Source organism: Leucopleurus acutus, assembly GCF_964270905.1.
Source record: "Leucopleurus acutus genome assembly, chromosome: 13".
Classification (NCBI taxonomy): domain Eukaryota; kingdom Metazoa; phylum Chordata; class Mammalia; order Artiodactyla; family Delphinidae; genus Leucopleurus; species Leucopleurus acutus.
In genome coordinates this window covers 60,177,421-60,192,642 of record NC_139155.1, presented here as the reverse complement: position 1 = coordinate 60,192,642, position 15,222 = coordinate 60,177,421, and the positions used below count along the sequence as shown (strand labels likewise).

At 44.5% G+C, this 15,222-nt stretch overlaps 1 protein-coding gene across 2 annotated transcripts in view; it reads right to left on the bottom strand.

Moving 5' to 3' along the window:
* Nucleotides 1-11,266: 11,266 nt before the first annotated feature.
* The window catches only part of MTCL1 (microtubule crosslinking factor 1), a gene marked incomplete at both ends in the record, with an annotated part of 121,892 nt that continues 117,936 nt past the window's right edge, over nucleotides 11,267-15,222 (bottom strand). For both annotated transcript variants that reach the window (XM_082853445.1, XM_082853446.1), the window contains one exon: nucleotides 11,267-11,461. In XM_082853445.1, the coding sequence (XP_082709571.1) occupies nucleotides 11,267-11,461 (195 nt within the window). The remainder of the gene's footprint in view (nucleotides 11,462-15,222) is intronic.

The window sequence follows — 15,222 nt, the reverse complement described above, 5'->3', positions numbered from 1 at the left end:
TTGCCTCTGCTTTATCCATGTAGTCACTTCAGTTCAGTAATAACATCTACCCTTTTAGGTAAAGGAACTGGAAGTTTCTTCTACAGTGAATTTAAAGAATTGAGTAAGGAAAATAATAACTGTTTGCATAGCTTTAAATTCTCGTACATCTTTTTTTTCTTTAATTTATTTTATTTATTCATTGGCTGCACCACGCGGCATGCAGGATCTTAGTTCCCTGACCAGGGATCGAATCCATGCCCCCTACAGTGGAAGCGCAGAGTCTTAACCACTGGACTGCCAGGGAAGTCCCTCTCACCTCTTTGTTAACATGAAGTAGCAGTTTTATCGATATATGCTGTGAAAATTTGATCTTCTCTTTTTTCATACTTTTTAATTGTGTGATTATTTATTGAAGTATAGTTGATTTATAATGTGTTAGTTTCAGGTGTACAGTAAGATGATTCAGTTATGTATGCGTATGTATGTGTGTATATTTATTCTTTTTCAGATTCTTTTCTGTTATAGGTTATTACAAGATACTGAATATAGTTCCCTGTACTATATAGTAGGTCCTTGTTTATCTATTTTATATGTAATACTGTGTATATGTTAATCCCAAACTCCTAATTTATCTCTTCCCCCCTTTCCCCTTTGGTAACATAAGTTTGTTTTCTGTGTTTGTGAGTCTCTTTCTGTTTTGTAAATAAGTTCATTTGTATCATATTTTAGATTCCACATACCATGTGATATTTTGTCTGACTTACTTCACTTAGAATGATAATCTCTAGGTCCATTCATGTTGCTGCAAAAGGCATTATTTCATTCTCTTTATGGCTGAGTAATATTCCATTGTATATATATATATATATACCACATCTTCTTTATCCATTCATCTGTCATTGGACACTTAGGTTGCTTCCATGTCTTGGCTATTGTAAGTAGTGCTTCAGTGAACATTGGGGTGCATGTATCTTTTCGAATTAGAGTTTTCTCCACATATTGGGTCAGCCAAAATGTTTGTTTGGGGTTTTTCCTTGAATGAACTTTTTGGCCAACCCTATATATGCCCAGGAGTGGGATTGCAGGATCATATGGTAGCTCTGTTTTCAGTTTTTTAAGGAACCTCCCATTGTTCTCCATAGTAGCTGCTCCAGTTTACATTCCCACCAACGGTGTAGGGAGGGTTCTATCTCCATACCCTCTCCAGCATTTATTATTTGTAGACATTTTTTTTGAAGATTTTAAAACTTTTAAAAAATTTTATTGAAGTATAGTTGATTTACAATGCTGTGTTAATTCTGTGCAGCAGAGTGACTCAGTTATACATATATATACATATACACAGATATATATATTCTTTTTCATATTCTTTTCCATCATGCTTTGTCACAGGATATTGAATATAGTTCCCTGCGCTATACAGTAGGACCTTGTTTATCCATCCTATATATACTAGTTTGCATCTGCTAATCCCAAGCTCCCAATCCTTCCCTCCCCTCTGCCCCCAACCCCTGGCCCTTGGCAACCACAAGTCTGTTCTCTGTGTCTGTGAGTCTGTTTTTGTTTCATAGATATGTTGATTTATGTCATATTTTAGATTCCACATATAAGTGATATCATATGGTATTTGTCTTTCCCTTTCTGATTTACTTCGCTTAGTATGATAATCTCTAGGTCCATCCATGTTGCTGCAAATGGCATTATTTGATTCTTTTTGATGGCTGAGTAATATTCTATTGTATAAATGTACCACATCATCTTTATCCATTCATCTGTCGATGGACATTTAGGCTGTGTCCATGTCTTGGCTGTTGTAAACAGTGCTGCAGTGAACATAGGGGTGCATGTATCTTTTCGAATTATAGTTTTGTCTGGGTATATGCCTAGGAGTGGGATTGCTGGATCATATGGCAACTCTGTTTTTAGTTTTTTGAGGAACCTCCATAGTGGCTGCACCAAGTTACATTTCCACCAACAGTGTAAGAGGGTTGCCTTTTCTCCACACTGTCTCCAGCATTTGTTATTTGTTGACTTTTTAATGTTGGCCATTCTGACCAGTATGAGGTGGTACCTCATTGTAGTTTTGATTTGCATTTCTCTAATAATTAGTTATGTTGAACATCTTTTCATGTGCCTATCGGCTATTTGTGTGTCTTCTTTGGAGAAATGTCTAGGTCTTCTGCCCATTTTTTAATTGGGTTTTGTTTTTTTGTTGTTGAGTTGTATGAGCTGTTTGTATATTTTGGAAATTAAGCCCTTGTTGGTCACATCATTTGCTGTTTTCTCCCAGTCTGTACATTTTTGTTTTGTTTATGGACTTTTTTTTTTTTGATGTGCAAAAGCTTTTAAGTTTGATTAGGTCCCATTTGTTTAGTTTTGCTTTTATTTCTATTGCCTTGGGAGACTGACCTAAGAAAATATTGCTACGATTTATGTCAGAGTGTTTTTTTTTTTTTTTTTTTTGTGCTGTACGCGGGCCTCTCACTGTTGTGGCCTCTCCCATTGTGGAGCACAGGCTCCGGACGCACAGGCTCAGCGGCCATGACTCACGGGCCCAGCTGCTCCGCGGCATGTGGGATCTTCCCGGACCAGGGCACGAACCCGTGTCCCCTGCATCGGCAGGCAGATTCTCAACCACTGCGCCACCAGGGAAGCCCCTATGTCAGAGTGTTTTGCGTATGTTCTGTGGTGTCTTGTCTTATATTTAGGTCTTTAAGCCATTTTGAGTTTATTTTTGTATATGGTGTGAGGGTATGTTCTAAATTCATTGATTTACATGTGGCTGTCCAGCTTTCCCAACACCACTTGCTGAAGAGACTGTCTTTTCCCCGTTGTATATTTTTGCCTCCTTTGTTGAAGATTAATTGACTGTAGATGTGTGGGTTTATTTCTGGGCTCTCAATTCTGTTCCATTCACCCATATGTCTGTTTTTGTGCCAATGCCAGGCAGTTTTGATTACTATAGCTTTGTAGTATTGCCTGAAGTCTGGGAGGGTTATGCCTCCAGCTTTGTTCTTTTTCCTCAGGATTGCTTTGGCAGTTCTGGGTCTTCTGTGGTTCCATATAAATTTTAGTATTATTTGTTCCATTTCTGTGAAGAATGTCATGGGTAATTTGATAGGGATCACATTAAATCTGTAGATTGTTTTGGTAATATGGCCGTATTAACAATATTCTTCCAATCCAAGAGCATGGGATATCTTTCTGTTTCTTTCAATCATCTTTAATATCCTTTAGCAGTGTTTTATAGTTCTCAATGTGTCTTTCACCTTCTTGGTCAAGTTTATTCCTAGGTTTTGTTTTTGTTTTTGTTTTCGGATGTGATTTTTAAAGGCTTCTTTTTAACTTTCTCTTTCTGATATTTCTGTTACTGTAAAGAAATGCAACAGATTTCTGTATGTTAACCTTGTATCCTGCTACTTTACTGAACTAGTTTATCAGTTTTAATAGTTTTTGTGTGGAGTCTTTAGGGTTTTCTATATAGAGTACCATGTCATCTGTAGATGACAGTTTTACCTCTTCCCTTCTGATTTGGATATCTTTTATTTCTTTTTCTTGTCTGATTGCTGTGGCTAGGACTTCCAATACTGCATTGGATAGAAATGGTGAGAGTGGGCATCCTTGTCTTGTTCCAGAATTTAGTGTGAAGGCTTTCAGTCTTTCATCATTGACTATTATGTTGGCTGCAGGTTTATTTTATTATGTTGAGATATGTTCCTTCTATACCCACTTTGGTGAGAGTTTTTATCATAAATGGATGTTGAATTTTATCAAATGCTTTTTCTGCATCTATTGAGATGATGTGGTTTTGTTTTTTCATATTATTTGTGTATGCATCCCCATTTTTTGACAGTTATTGCAGTCAGGATGGGCTAAGTTGTGCTGCCTTAATGAACAGTTCCCAACTCTCAGTGGCTTAACACGCAAGGACTTATTTGTCCCTCATGCTACATATTTGAAGTGGGTCTGTGTATGACAGCCACTCAGGGGCCCAGATGGAGGGACATATGCTCCCACAACTGCTGAGGCAGAAAAGGAACATAGCAAGTGGTGCATTGGCTCTTAAAACTGTCAGCAGAAAGTGACATGTGTGGCTCTTGTTCACACTTCATTGGCAAAGAGCCACACCCAACTTCAAGGGGCAATGGAGAAGGGTGATTTTATAATGTGCTCAGAAGTTGATGGAATATTCATGAACAGTTCTAATGACTACACAACAAAATTCATATGTGTCTCATTTTTATTAGCACTACCTTGAGAACGTTGACACCTGTCCAGAATCTAACAAACAGGCATGAACCACAGGAAAACAGTGCAGATGTGGCTGCTGGTGTCACTAGGAATACTTCAGCAGTGAGAGTCTTTAAGTGGATAAAAGCGACTCTTCCTGTGAAATGCCATAGCAGATGGGTGCCCAGGAAGGAGTAACTTGCTTTCTGGATACAGCAGCCCTTATTATGGGATTCCTGTATTGACATGGATGGCAGGGTCCTGGGGGGCTCAGAATGGATGAGCTACTTTTCACCCTTTGCTTTTCTTTCCAATAAAGAAAGCTTAGCATGGTGTCAACATTTGATAAAAACACCAGTCCAGTATACAAAAGTAATTGAAAATAAATTTGAATCTCTCTCCAGAGACCCCAGAGGAGTATTACATGCACAACCTAGGCAGTATTTCTCGAAGTTCTCTTTCTCAGTCTCGTTCCTCATCAGTTCCTCCAAGACTCTTACCATACAGGTCAGCATGAGGTCTTCCTAGACCTCTTCCACCCACCACCACCACACCTGTGCCCCAGCCCCGGGCAGAGTCAGTCCCTTTTCTGTGCCCACTCTACACTTATATATACTCTTATAGCACGTATCATATTGTTTTATAATGTGACATTTGCATAATCATTTTACTTAACAAATCTTAGTGCCAGGCACTGTTCTAAGTGCTTGACAAGTATTAGCTTATCCAGACCTCATAACTTAACCTAACTTAGCTAATTAGGTGATGATTATGAACGCTTTTATTTTGCATAGCAGAAAACTGAGACTTAGGGGGCACAGGTAACTTTCCTGACGGTGTTTTGTTAGAAAGTGGTGAAGCAGGATTCGAGCCCAGGTAGTTGGACACCATTGACCAGGTGATGAGCCTCGTAGGGGCAGTTGTATCACATTTATGTTTGAGTCCCCACAGGTCCATCCAGTCCCTGGTCACTAGGAATGTTTTCTAGGTGAAGGAGCACAATATTCAATCTGTTGATGAACTATAACTTGTTTAGCCTGTTTCCAGATTTTTCTGTATAATTTGTGCTGTTATGAATGTATTATGCAAACTACATTGGTTTCACTGGAGTTATTTGGGGTAAATTCCTCTAAGTGAAATGACTCGATAAGTATAAACAGTTTTACAGATAATTGCTTATTGCTTAGTCATTCTCAAGACATTTGGAATTCAGAGTTTATAATTCTGCCAGCTATTTTCAGGTGCACCTACTTCATCATAGTGTCTTCAGTGCTTTGTTTTTATTTTAATCAGCTAAAGTCACATGTACTAGGGAGGCTGGAGTTGATGAATAATGAGTGGTGAATTTGTCCCAGGATTACTGTGGGGATTGTGAGGTTTGGATTCCTGGTGCCCTGTTGAAGTTTATTAGCTCACTAGGAAGTTATAGAAGCTTCTGTCTTTGAAATGGACTGGGTTCATTGAATCTAATGGACAAAACTGGGCCTAGAACAAACGAAGTCGACTATCTTTGTGTTCCTATCCCATTCTCTTCTATTTCACTGTGCAGCGCTTATAACTGGGTGCCTCCCCAACCCTCCCCCACCATCTGCACACCCAGAGCTGGAACCCATTTTTACTAAATCACAAATGACAGTAGCTTAGAAGGTGCCACCTTCCTTCTGGAGAAAGAGCAGACCTTAAAAACAAAACAGAAATGAGAAGCTTGCTCTGTGATTTTGTGCCCCGAAGGGAAGGGGGCTAAGAGGGTGACTGTTCTTCTTGGCCCGAGGCCACTGACAAGGCTGCTGGCCCAGCCTGAGAGGCGGCAGAAGAATAAGGGCTTGGCTCAGCTTTTATCTGAACAATGCAGTAGATTCTGGCGTTTGGCAGTGGGTCCCGCGGAATCCTCAGCAGCAGATCCTAAAGCCCAGCTCTTGATGAGTGGCATGCGGCAAGCCTGGCGGTGTGATGCAGAACTGTCCGAGCGGCCACCACGCTTCTCTGGGCCAACACCACAGTCTTTTGTCGGGAAGCCTTCCAATCTTGCCCCTCCTTATCCTCACATCACAGTAGTCTTCCAGAAAGTAACTCCCTTGCTTAATACCTTTCAGTGGATTTCCCCCCACCTAGCGTAAAATTCACTCATTCCTGTGCACTGTGAGGCCTCCCCTTCCCCTCTCAGGCCACAGTACCCGTCCTTCGCTTCCAGGAACAGACAGGCTCTGCTCCTCATCCCAGCTTTGCACCAGCTACGTCCTCTGCCCGGCCGACAGCTGCTTCTTGCCCAGGCTTCAGCTCAGAGGGTATCTCCCCAGGGAAGCCTTTTAGTTAGCTCTTCTCCATCACAGTCACACCTGTTTACTACACATTTCTCATCACCAGGACATAAGCTCTGTGAGAGCCCGGAGCCTCTTTTCTGTTCTGGTTGAAAGTTGGTGTTCACAACTCTTAGCGTAGTATCTTGCATACAGTAGGTACACAGTAAACCTTAATCCTTACATGTCTGGCAAGTAGGTATTGTTGCTATTCTTCACATGAGTCTCTCAAAGAGATGGCCTAAGGCTGCATTACTTTGTGTTCAAACCAGGACTCAAATCCAGATTTCTCCACTGAGTGGAGTGGCCCAGAGTTTACTAAAGACCCAGTGTCATCAAATTCACTCAAATGGCCAACTTGCTTATGACTCAGCCAAATTTCCTGCTACTACTGGTTTCCAGTGCACACTGCATCAAAGAATGATGCTGAAAGGACTAAATGCAAACAAAAGCATAAGTGTAATATGTACTGGTGGCCCCTGGAAACGACTATGTTTGAGTTAAAGATGCCAAAGTGCCTTAATTTTGCAAACTGATTGATGAGTGTCTTGATTATTCATTGTGACTTGCTTCCTTTTGGGGAATAATCAAGGCTGTTTAAGGTAAATAAAGCATTTTGTTTTAAAAATGGATCAACAAAATGCAGTAATCCATACAATGGAACGTTATTCAACTCTGAAAGGGAAGTACTGACACGGTACAGTAATGTAGGTGGACCTTGAAAACATCATGCTAGGTGAAAGAAGCCAGACATGGCCACACTGTATGATTCCATTTATATGAAATGTCTTGAATAGGCAAACCCACAGAGACAGAAAGCAGGTTCGTGGGTGCCAGGGACTGTGGGGGGAACTGCTGTATTTCCTTGTAGGGTGATGAAAGTGTTCTGGGATTAGACAGTGGTGATGATTGCACAACATTGTGAATGTTCTAAATGCCACTGAGTCGTACACTTTAAAATGGTTTTTAAAAATGGTTAAAATGCTAAGTTTTACGTGTATTTTAAGAATCAGTGAATTAGAAAAGAGAAAATGATAGTTGCACTTAACTATTTTTTGAACAAAATAAATGTGCATAACTCTGGCAAGCTTAAGAAGAAAGTAGATGAAACACAACTGTGCTAAAGAGAATTAGAATTATCACATGCAAATATATTTTTTGAGAAGACACGTAATACTGAAGACCTTAACGTCACAAGGTTACCTTTTCATCAGAAGAGAAGAGGAAAGTTGCACTGTGGCTGCCCCCAGCCAGACTGACAGCAGTTTGGTGAGAATGTCAGGCTGGTGCTGGGTGAGACCAGTGGGCAGGGCACGCCCAGCGTGTGTGTGTGTGTGTGTGTGTGTGAGGGCTCTTTGCTGGGTTTGAGGAATCTGCTTCTTTGTTTAGAACATAAAAGCGAATTGCACATTAAGGATGGCGGGTGGGGACATGAAGAGACAAGCAGCTGCTCTTACCTACTTAGTGCCTCGCCGTCCATTTGGACAGGAGCATAGCAAGTGATTTCATCCTCTGGTCTTGCCTTTGCAAAAGTTGGAATGGTTCCACAGTAAATGGACTCAAGAATACAAATGCCTAACAATTAGAGAACTGGATGGTTGGAGAAGTTCCAAAGTGCTTTCAAGGCACTGGTGCCACTAACGTGGCTTTGTCCCTGCAGGTTCTGCCTCCAGCCCTGCCCTGCTTAGAGGTCCCATCACCACCTCCCCACACCTCTGCCCCTTCTCTTCCCCCACCTGACAACCCCTCCTGCCTTCACAGTTAAATCCTGCTCTTCCTCCCAAGCCCAGCTCAAGCACCACTTGGATTTACACCATGCCATTTCTGCATTTGTGCCTGGGATTCATCTCCTCCAGCCAGAGAGCAAGTTCCGTGATGACCAGAACCTCTCCTTGTAATTCCGGGGTGCCCCACCATCACATTCAGCCTTCCCTGCCTTCTAGGCACCCTTTCCCCTCTATCTTAACCACTCCGGTGGTTTTCCTTTGCTGGGCCATTCTGGCAGTGACAGGCTCAGAGTGAGATGAGTGAATTAAAGCAGAACCATGAGATTCTTCAGTCCTGGGGCTTTTGTTGGTGCTACTGGTAAGAGATCCTCTTTCTCTCGGAGTTGCTAAACTAGTAAGAGCTTCTGGGAACAAGGGTTGCCAACGTTTAGGATGCTTGTCTGAGAATAAAGCGACACAGAGCAGAGCTGGGAGACAGGGCATGTCCTGATGGAATGATCAGAGTCCTGGATTCTAACTGTGCTAGATGCTGGCACTTTTCCCGTTATGAGCACCGACAACTTGCCTGCTTGCTTCCAACGGGAAGAGTGTTGTTGCACCTCCCAGCACGTACTGTGGGCAGAGGCTGGGCCTCAAAGAAATCTTTGTCAACTTGCTCATAGTTTGTCTACAGCTGTGTCTAGGGGATTAAGTAGAATATTTCCTTTTTTGCATTAAAAATTATTACTGTGGGGCTTCCCTGGTGGCGCAGTGGTTGAGAGTCCGCCTGCCAGTGCAGGGGACACGGGTTCGTGCCCCGGTCCGGGAAGATCCCACATGCCGCAGAGCAGCTGGGCCCGTGAGCCGTGGCCGCTGAGCCTGCGCGTCCGGAGCCTGTGCTCCACAACGGGAGAGGCCGCAACAGTGAGAGGTCTGCGTACCGCAAAAAAAAAAAAAAAAAAAAATTATTACTGTGGTAAAATATACACAACACTCACTATTTTAAACATGTTTAAGCGTAGAGCTCAGTGGCATTAAGTACATTCATATTGTGCAGCCGTCACCATCATCCATTTCCAAGGTTTTTCACCTTCCCAAACTGGAACTCTGCACCCATTAAGCACTTGGTTCTTTCCTCTCGCTAACTCCTGCTAACCATTATTTTACTTTTGTATCTGGAATTTGACTACTCTAGTACCTCAGATAAGTGGAATCGTACAGTATCTGTGGCTGGTTTATATCACGTAGCATAGTGTCCTCACAGTTCATCCACACTGTAGCAGGTGCCAGAAGCTCCTTCCTGAGGCTGGAGTATTCCAGTGTATGGACGAACCACATGTTGTTTATCTGTCATCCATCGATGGACACTTGTATTGTTTCCACTTTTTGGCTACTGTGACTACAGCTGCTGTGAACATGGGTGAACAAGTATCTGTCCAAGTCCCAGCTTTCAGTTCCCCTGGGCCTACACCCAGAAGTGGAATTACTGGATCATATGGTAACTGTTTACCTTTTTAAGGAACTGTCAGGCTGTTTTCTGCAGCAGCTACAGCAGGCTCCAATGTCCAATAGTACTTTGTGTTTATGAAAAAAATAGTTTAATGGTAATGGAACTGTGGTAATACTGGGAAAATAACTTATACCATAGCGGGTTTGTTACTGAAAGATTACAGCTAGAAGCTTCAGCCTGAAATAGTTCTTGTTTTCTTCATCAGCACCACTTCTTCGTAAACTCCTGCTTATCAAACACTGGCAGCTTGGGCTGCATCTCAGTCCAGGGATGGAAACGGCCTCTCCCACCTTCCAAGGAGGGGAGAGGGTGGGCGCATTCTGACTGTGGATAACTGTTTTCCTCACACCCCCTTGCCCACCCATTTTGGCTTTTTTAGCAAAAATGTAGTCGCCTGTTTATTCCAGGATGCCCTTGCAGAGAAACTGCAAGGCCGTTGTGCACTCACGGTGCATCCCAGTCAGATACGTGAGTGGCTGTATGACCCCCCCCCACCTCACCCCCTCCAATGGGAAACTTTTGCGTGAGTAGTTAGGAAAAGGTGGAGGGTGTGTGAGACACAAGGTCTGGGACAGGCGCCGTCTTGTAAAGGCTTTATTTCTTCTCTTCATCATCATCTCGTACAGACTCCGAGGCACAACCCTCTCTCTTTCCATTTGGTATCCTCAGGACTTTTTGTAGTGTTTTTCCTTAAACAAGGAAATTTGGAGTAAACACTGTATTGCCTGTTAATCGTTTAACAATTTTAAAATGCCATTGCTGTTGTATCATCAATGTGAGAAGACAACAACAGTACAGTACGAGGGGGTTCACACCGTATCACAGTGGGACAGAGGGCTCACACATAAGCGGGCGAGACCACAGCAGCGGTATGTACATGCACCCCAGTGCTTCGAACCCAAAGACGTGCAGGTCGAGAAGAAGAATATGTGGATTATACAGCGGGTCTGGGCAACCCGGCTGAGGCCTCTCTACCTTTCCAGAATGCTGCCATCTATCCCCTCAAGGGTATAGGAGATCTGCCTTCATGGTTTTTTCATTACAAAAAGTTCACTGAATCATACGGTCTGAAGCATTTCAAAAATTCTTAAAAAACAAGAACACTGACAAAATAAAATTAACTTAAAACACTCTAATTCAACGTGGAAATAAACCAAACCAAATGTTAACAGTGCAAATTTAACAGTGAGGCAGTCAGTATCGCGCGCGAGGGTGTTCAGAATCTCTTAAAAACTTCTTTTTAAATTTATATCTTATTTACTTTTGTTTAATATACTTTCTGTAAAAAAGATGGAGACAAAAATAGTTTTCTGAGCTATGAAAAAAATTAAGTTCTTACAGGCACGTTTACTGTTTCATTCTAGAAACATCTCAGATTCACAGGTTGAACATTCAGCAGCTGTGTTATTTAAAAAAAAAAAAAAAACATTCTTTGACCTTGGGAAAACCAGATCTCTCCTTTGGGGGTAGAGTTCGGTCGATGATGACGGTGTGGTTATGCAATTACAGTGAATTTTCCAGATAATCCATGCGGGCCTGCATCACAGGTGTGGCTTCTCCCCGGGCGGCCCCTCGTCGCCGAGCTCCTCCAAGGAGGTCAGGTCTCTGGGTGACGGAGCTGGTGAGGCAGTGGGGGAATGTGGGGCCCAACGGGACGGAGGGCGACGGTTTGCTGGTCTCTCGGGCCTGGAGAAGCAGGGTTCTAGGGATGGAGCTAGTGCAGAACAAGGGAGTTCCTTCAAAGCCGAGGAAGAGAAAGACAGGGTTACTCAGACGGACGGGTCCTCTGGGAGGTGATTTCCCCCGAACTTCTCAGTAGACTCAAGTGCAATAGACCAGGGTGTCTGCAACTTCTGAATGCTAAGTTATACATTGCTCACGGAGTATAAGTTAAAAAGGTAAGAATTCAACACGCATGACTAGTGACGACAGTAATGGGAAGATAGCAAATTATGATGAAAACGTGGCATGAGATGGGTGTGTATACGAGGCGCCTTCGGAATTGGGCTGCAGCGAACGGAAGGGGGGAGCCAGAGTCCTGAGTGGTCTGCCTAGTCCTAAGAGGCTGGCCATGAAGGGACCTATGACTCCCATCAGGCTGCACCAGCAACGGGGCGCACCTTCAAACCAACTCTGCTACCGTTTATTCCAGGTTGACTGGCACTGTGTTAAACTCCCACCACATGGAGATAATGCTGCAGGCAGAAACTTTCATTTAGGTGGTTTTATCTAATGACTCTTCCTGGCAGCAGCATTTAAAAAGTGGAGCCCGGGCTTCCCTGGTGGTGCAGTGGTTAAGAATCCGCCTGCCAATGCAGCGGACACGGGTTCGTGCCCTGGTCTGGGAAGATCCTACATGCCACAGAGCAACTAAGCCTGTGCGCCACAACTACTGAGCCTGTGCTCTGCAACAAGAGAAGCCACGACAATGAGGAGCCCACACACCACAAGGAAGACCCAACACAGCTACAAATAAGAAACAAACAAAAATTTATAAAGTGGAGCCCAAGTGTGCTTGTGCTTCTATGCTACGGGCTCCTGCACCTTCTGAGGACCAGTAACCCCGGGACCAATCACCTACGGTACGTCCTCTCAAGGCTGCTGCTCCTTTTTTGGTATTAGAGACTGTTGAGCTACTTGTCCTTACTCTGCACGCCAGGACAGAGGACACTGACTTGAGATCTGTGGGCACAGAGGTGTGGGCAGCTGTGACCTGAGGAAACGGTGAGTTCTATCCACCCGGACACCCACACAATAAGAGGCTGAGGTGGGAAACCACTGTGATGAAGAACACAGAACAAGGACCTCAGAGCCACTCAGGAAGTAAGTCGAGGGATATAAAGAGATGTGATGAGCAGAATGAGGAGCATGTAGTCATCAGAGCGACAAAGAGACAGGGCGAAGATGGAGGGCGGGGCACAGGAGCGATGGCGGAGTGGTCGCCGCCCAGGGGCAGCAGAAAAGGAGCATCGACACACACGATGACTCTAACATCCCTGGACCTGCTGCTGGCGCTTCACGTGACTACAGGGAGGCCTCGTCAGCAAAGCACTTACACTAATGGAAACCACGACAGCCAGAGCTACCTCGCCTGTGAAAACACGTCAGCACTGAAACAGCCAAAATTAAAGGAAACGTCCTCACCTTAGCCCAGCCCAGGGCACGAGGGACGCTGGCTCAAGAGATGTGTGGTTTGTGTTGCGTATAAGTGTGTTGGTTTGTAATATGTGTTGTCTAGCAGTGTGTGGAGGTTGCCGGCGTAGGATTTTTGGACACCACTGCACAAGCTGATGCTGAGTGACAAGGGTTTTCTGTTAATTTGTGCCACCTCGTCACTAGCGTCTCTGCACAGAAGAAATGCTGTGTGACCATGAGTTCAAGGGAACAAAGTTCTCTTTAGTATCACAGCAGCACATCTAAGCAAGCAATGCTGTTTTTTCCCAGCACCTCTTCTGGAAATGGCCTCTGGAGCCATTCTTTGTCATTTTTCGTGGGGCATGTGCTTAGTCTTTCTTTGAGAGCCAGTTGTATTTCAGGCCAGCGGATAAGGGGGTGGGTGACTATATCCTTGCTCAGAAACAAGGTTGGTATTTTCTCACAATCTTTGATTCAGGCTCTGAAGGTGATTCTGCAGTTTTGGAGCAGGGACGATTGTGGTGTTTAGTCAGTTAACACAAATCTATTGAGCACTTACGACGACCCCTATGGTGACCACTGGGAAGGGCAAGATACATTTGTATTTATTCCCTCTGGTGTGGTTTTTGAAAAAAAAAGAGAAAAGCCTTATGCGTAATGGTCACACCTTATTATAGCACATGGCCGTGCACAGCCACCGAAATGTCAGTGAGCAGGCAGGCCTACGGGGAACACGCTCGGCTCAGAGACCCTGCAGGCTGGACAGTTCCCTCGCTGGCCAATGTCCTTTTACCCCTTCGGGAGCATACTGGCTGCAGACTGCACAGGAGAGGGGAGATCTCAATGGGATCTCGACTGAGCAGTCAGTACCCCGGGGGGCAAGTGGTCCCGTCCAGGCCTGCCATCGGTCCCTGCAGGTGGACCCTGGGCCCGCCCTGAGCTGCATGACAACCTCTCCAGACAGGGTGGAAAGAAGGAAGAAAGCACTTACGGCGTGAGGCAGGCAGGGCTAGAGTCCCCAGGGGGCAGTTAGTAAGACAGTTTGGTTCTGGACGGAACAGACAGACAAAGAAGAGAAAAAGCAAGTAGGTTTGAAAGTACTTTTTAAAAAAGAACAACAGTAAAGGTTTAAAGTCAACAGGCCTGGTGGCAGCCATCTGGAGAAGCGAGGTCCTGCAGAAGCGGGCACACAGGCCGGCCCCCGCCTGGCCAGAGCAGGAGGGGCCCTCACGACAGAACAGCTACAGACCTCTCCCTTCCGCTGGCTATTCTTCTCTTCTTCCCGAGCTGCCCCTTGGCATTGAACATTTCCAACACCCTACGACTGCTGTTTTTGAAACAGAGCCCATTAAACAGCCAGATTGTTTTAGTCACAATGACCAAATGACTGCAGCTCAGACTAAAACTTGCCCTTCGAATTTTCCACTGAGACATTTCCAGGTTATCCTCTCTCTTCACACCAGACCTGCTCACAGCTTCTAGAGAGAAAGAATGGTGCTATGTCTTCAAGAGAAACAGAGGAATAAGTAGCTCATGGGGTTAGAGTGAGTGAGGGGAGAAAGGGGGTTTCCTACTGTGCCCGTTCCTGGCTAGGGATGACTCCATCATCACCCACGTTTAGATGTCCCATTGAGCACTCCGGGAAAGATTCTCCCACATGGGCTCAGAGGAGGGTGGGAAATCTGAATTCATTCTGATTTTGAAATGAAAAAAAACTACCACAAGTCTAGGGAGGGATGGGAAGGGGTCTTGGGGTCTCCAATGGGCCTAAGTCAGTTCAGGTGAGGAATAATTCCACTGGAGTCTAGAATAAGCCAAATTCCAACAGCAAAGGAAAAAGAGCCCATGACATTTAAACACTGCCCGTGAGAGCTCCATGCCAGTTCTGAACCCCTGACACCGTGCCTGGTCCCCCTTTAAATCAGCCATCACCTCTTTTGGTAGTAAACACACCGAGAGAGAAGAAAATCTAAACAGACAGACACTTCACAGAGGACCAAAGGGGGGCACAGCTGTATATGCATAAAGCCATTTTCTCGCCTTGGTTTAATGACTCAATCACAGCACTGTTTCCTTTCTAGTCTCATAGATTGCCTGCAGCATTCATTCGTGACTCAAAATGTCTCTAATATAAATGGACACCACAGACAAGATAGTTAATGCTTGGGACAAAGCTCTCATTCCAAGAAGGTGTGGCACTCACCTAGCTAGATCCTCTGCAGCAGCAAACCACTTACCTGAGGGGCCCTGAGGGATGGGGTAACAGAAGCCCGCAGAAGACACCATTTGTTACCTGAGAACACAGCCTCCTTCTCAGAGCACACAGCTTTATCACGACGACGTGTACCTTTGGCAGGCGTAG